Source organism: Gavialis gangeticus, unplaced genomic scaffold (genome assembly GCF_001723915.1).
Source record: "Gavialis gangeticus isolate Ggan-Ray unplaced genomic scaffold, GavGan_comp1, whole genome shotgun sequence".
Taxonomy (NCBI): Eukaryota; Metazoa; Chordata; order Crocodylia; family Gavialidae; genus Gavialis; species Gavialis gangeticus.
This window is the reverse complement of record NW_017728960.1, coordinates 106,798-111,180: the sequence shown is the minus strand read 5'-3', so window position 1 is coordinate 111,180 and position 4,383 is coordinate 106,798. Positions and strand designations below refer to the sequence as shown.

Genomic DNA, 4,383 nt, shown 5'->3' with positions numbered 1-4,383 from the left:
GTGGGGCTGGGGTCTCAGGGCTGTGTCAGCTTTGCGGTGCCAGCCCAGCCCTGCCACAGCATGTAGCAGGACAGGGAGTGCTGCCTGGGGTCTTGCCTTTGCCACTGTGGAGGGGGCTGGGTGTGGTGCTGGAGCTGGCCATACCCTAGGCCAGGGCGGGTGGGCACCTCGTGCTGGGGCTGGTGCTGTCTTGCAGTGGGGCCTTGGCTGGGTGCCTGGCTTCGACTTGGGCAGAAAGGGAAGCACCAGTCCCTGCAGCGCCAGGAGGGGAGCTGAGGCCTCTGGATTGGGGCGGAAGGAAGTGCCTGTGGTTGTGAAGCAGGCTGGGCCTGCGGGGGAACTGGGAGCTGCTGGGGGCTTGTCCCCAGCCTGCAAGAGGGGCTGGCAGGGAGCTAATTCACTGCCAGGGGTAGAGGCAGCCCCCGGGTCTGTGCCCAGACTGTGAGCCCCCTCCAGCTCCGAGGCAGGTTCTGCAAAACGCTGCCCAGGCTGGGGACTGCACTGAAGGGATCTGGCCTTGGCCCTGCCAGTCATGCTGCCCCTTTGCCTTCCTCTCAGGTGTCCATGCACTTCAACCCCGGCTGGAATGACTCCTCCGTAAACCTGCTGCATGTGCGAGCTGTGGGTGCCAACAGCACGCTGCACTACGTGTGGAGCAGCCTAGGGGTGCCTGCTGTGCTGCTGCTGTACACAGAGAACGAGCACAGCACCCTGCACATCAACTGGACCCAGCTTCTCTCCCCTGAACTCGCTGGGGCCATCTGGGTGGAGCCGCCCAGCAGCGTCCTCCATTCCAGCGCCGTGGTCTTCACCAAGGTGGGGGACTGAGTTGTAGCGCACCCCTGCACCCCAGCCTGTGGCTGCCCCTTGCCGCCCCTGCCCCTGGTTGGGGGCTGGTGGGCTGGGAGCTCTGCGGGGTGCAGGGGGGGAGAGGACGGGAGTGGTCCCCAGCTAACCCAGCCTCATCTCTCACATGGCCCCAGCTATTTGAGTACGATGGGGCCAATGCGTCAGACCCAGCCCACGCACTTTTCTATCGGCCCTACGACCTGGCCACCTTGTCCTGGGACAGCGTGAACCAGACCCTGAACCGCACGGCCCTGACAGCTGTCTTCCGAGGCACAGGCCCCCCCGGGACCTTCCACAACGGCAGCATCGCGTTCCAGGTAAGGGCCTGTCCCACTGCAAGAACATGAGAGCTGCCTTTGACTGGGTCAGACCCAGGGTCCATCACCCCCAGTGTCACATCACAGCAGAGAGCGGAGGCCGAGTTAGGGGGTCACCAGGGTTTTTCCCTATTCTACTTAGGTCTAGATGCAGAGGCTGTGCCCCTTGCTTCCCTGATCAATAGCTACTGATGCCCCTTTCCTCCAAGGACGTGTCCAGTCCCTTTGTGAATCTCGGCTTCTGCTGTATGTGGTGGCAATGAGTCCCAAACTTTTGTTACAAACTTCCCCTTCTCTGTTGCTACTGGGATCTAGGGATCTGGCCTCAGCCCTATGCAGTCGCCCTCCAAAATAACTTACAAAGGAAGTAGCCTTAGGGATGGCAGTGGGGAGGTGCGGACAGAGCAAGGCAGGGATCTGCCTGACGGAGCCAGGGGTGGCTCTGAAGCCTCTGAGGTCCCCCTAGCCATTGTGTGACTCCCACCCCCCTCCAGGTGACGGCGTATGAGGAGAGCAGCCGGGACGGGCGTCTGCCGGGGCTGCTGCACACGGCCAACAGCTCCAAGCTGGAGTTCGTGATGGATGGGGTGGCCCCCCGTGGCAACAGCTCCCGCTTCATGCTGGAGATGGTGATGGTGGAGGGGCCTGGCAGGCACCGGCGCCTGGAGTCCGTGCGCTCCATTGATGACGAGTACACGCCCACCATCTTCGAGGTGAGAGTTGAGGGGGAATGTCGCCAAGGTACCAGTCTATTACTGCTGCCAGCGAGCCAAATTCCTCCTCCCAGGTCAAGCTGACGGCTCTGGGGTTTGAGGGGGTATCCCAGGGCAGTCCCAGCTGATTGAGGACCCACATGGCTTGCGGGGGCAAGGGGCAATTGTGGCCGATTTCTGGGTTAGCAGCTCCAGGAACTCTCCCGCTGGGTTCAGAGCTAGATACCAAGTGTTGGGGTTAGCAAAGAACTCCTCTTGGGGATTTATTTGGCAAGTGGGTACCCCTGTGTGTTGTGGGGCTTGTGGCTTTAATGCCAGCCTTCATGCTCATGCCTGGATGGGTGGTGGGTTGGATCTAGGCATAGAAAGTCCCAGGCCATTGCTGGGGAGAGGATCCTGGGCATCCAGGGTTTTGCTCTGCCTTCACCAGCTAAGCACAGTTTCCAGAACCCAGGCATCCTGACTCCCCCTCTCCCCTTCCCTGATGCATACCCCTTCTACAGATGGTGCAGCTGGTGTCAGAGCCGCAGGGCACCCACGCCGGCCCCGGCTTCCTGCAATGGAAGACGACAGCATATGGGGCCCGTGAGGCCAAGCGGGAGAACGGGATCCGGTGCCGCTACTCCCCACTGCGGGCAGTCAATGGGACTCTGCCAGGGCCCAGCATTGCACATGCCTACTTTGGAAAGGACTTGGGTGGCCTGGCCGCCATCAACATCTCCTTTGGGGGTGAGGATGGTGAGATCTATGCGGGCACTGGCTATCTTAGTTGGTGAGTAACACCTTCCACCCCCTGTTTCCCTGATGCTGTCATGGTGCCTGGCTGCAGGGTGGAGATGCTGGGGACTTTCCTTGCTGCCCTTGCCCCCTGCCTGTATTGTCCATCATGCACTGCTTAATGCTCCCCCTTGAGGAAACTGAGGCATGCAGAGGCAGAATATGATCTGCTTCTAGCCAGCAGGGTTTGAACCCAGGCCAGTGCCCTGATGGCAAGGGGCCTGAAGCCTTCCTCCTACACAGCCCAAGGAAGGTTATCACACAGCTTGTCTGCCTTCATTGCTGATGAGGCATGTTCTGCCCCCCTGCCAGGTCAATGCTGCTGGGCTTCGGCACGCCCCCTGAGGATGCCTTCTCCCCACTTGTGGTGGCCATCATGGCAGTGGCGCTGGGCACCCCAGTGGTGCTGCTGGTGGCAGGGGCCATCGTGGTACTGCTTTTCCAGAAGAAGCGCTACTCGGAGTACGAGCCCATCAACTGACCACAGGCCCCACGTGCAGACCTCTCCCTCTCCACGGGCGGGATGCCTCCCGGGCAACAGTGCAATACTCATACAGGCGACCCCTGTACCTGAATGCCCCATGTTTAACTGAGCTCTCAGATGCCTTGAGCAACAATCATTCCTCTGTACCCCACTTCATTCTCCCTTGAAAGCAGCCCCCTGCAGAGTTCCTGTGGCTGGGGACCAGCTGGATCTGCCCTGGGAACTCGGGGGCAATGCCTGGCACCTCCAAGCCAGTATCCCCAGCATCTCACTCAGTGTTTGCCCCCACGTGGGGGATCAGTTCCTAGGTGCTTCCAGCTTCAATTACTCCACTTGTGGCTTCCAGTACCCCTGGGCAGGGCTGGAGCTGTCTGCTTAGGGCTGGAGAACGTGTCATTAGCTTCTTCTACAAGGATAAACCACTAACAACCCTGGGACCAGTTAAGAAAGGCAAAGTCTCAGTCTGCTGAGCTGGTGGGGTATGGCCGCGGCCCCCGCCCTGGACCCTGCTGGCATCTGAAGGCAGCTGGGGACAAGGTGGAGCCTGTGATGGATCTGTGCACCTGTGCCCTTTTTGCCTTTCACCCTGCCAGAACTATTGGGATCACAAGCTGCCTTCCCCACCACCAGCTGCAGCTCTTGGAGGAGCTAATGACTCTGCAGCATCTTAGTCTCAAGGGGCCTGATCATTTAAAGCAAATGATGGCTTCCTGGCACTGCGCAAAGCAGACTTTGGTGCAGCACCTTGAATCCTGTCTGTTCTGCCCAGCGGGGGGGTGTCTCCTATTGGGGCAGAGGGTGGTCTTGTACCGTGCCCTGCTGTCACCTCCCACCTGCTTGGCGTCACCCCCAGACCCTCTCTGGATGTCTCCTTGATACTTGAAATGGTTCCTTGTGCCCCTGCCAGGGGGTGGGGGGCACACAACCTTGGTATGTCATGACAGTATCAGGTCTCCTGGGGCCACTTGCCCTCTGATCTCGCAGACCAATTAAAGGGTAGGTTGGTTGTTTTTTTAAGGTGTTGGTGTCTCTGGGTAGCTCGTGCAGCAGCAGGGGTGTCCATTACTGAGCAAGTTTACGGCTAAGCCCCATGGTGTTAGGCGCTGCATATTTTGCATTGGTTTATCACTGCTCCAGGAGGTCTTCCATGGACGCTGGCTCTCAGTGCTAGGTGGCTAGTGCATGTATGGAAGATGAGACATGGGGTCTTGCTGTACATGGTGTGTCCTGGCCCTGGTATGGG

At 59.7% G+C, this 4,383-nt stretch overlaps 1 protein-coding gene across 1 annotated transcript in view; it reads left to right on the top strand.

The window, feature by feature from the left end:
• Window positions 1–3,458, top strand: part of GLMP (glycosylated lysosomal membrane protein) — a 3,689-nt gene extending 231 nt beyond the window's left edge. The window contains exons 2-6 of the mRNA XM_019515112.1: window positions 559–816; window positions 984–1,166; window positions 1,661–1,879; window positions 2,383–2,651; window positions 2,969–3,458. Coding sequence (XP_019370657.1) covers window positions 559–816; window positions 984–1,166; window positions 1,661–1,879; window positions 2,383–2,651; window positions 2,969–3,137 — 1,098 coding nt within the window. The 3' untranslated portion in view covers window positions 3,138–3,458. The remainder of the gene's footprint in view (window positions 1–558; window positions 817–983; window positions 1,167–1,660; window positions 1,880–2,382; window positions 2,652–2,968) is intronic.
• Window positions 3,459–4,383: the final 925 nt, after the last annotated feature.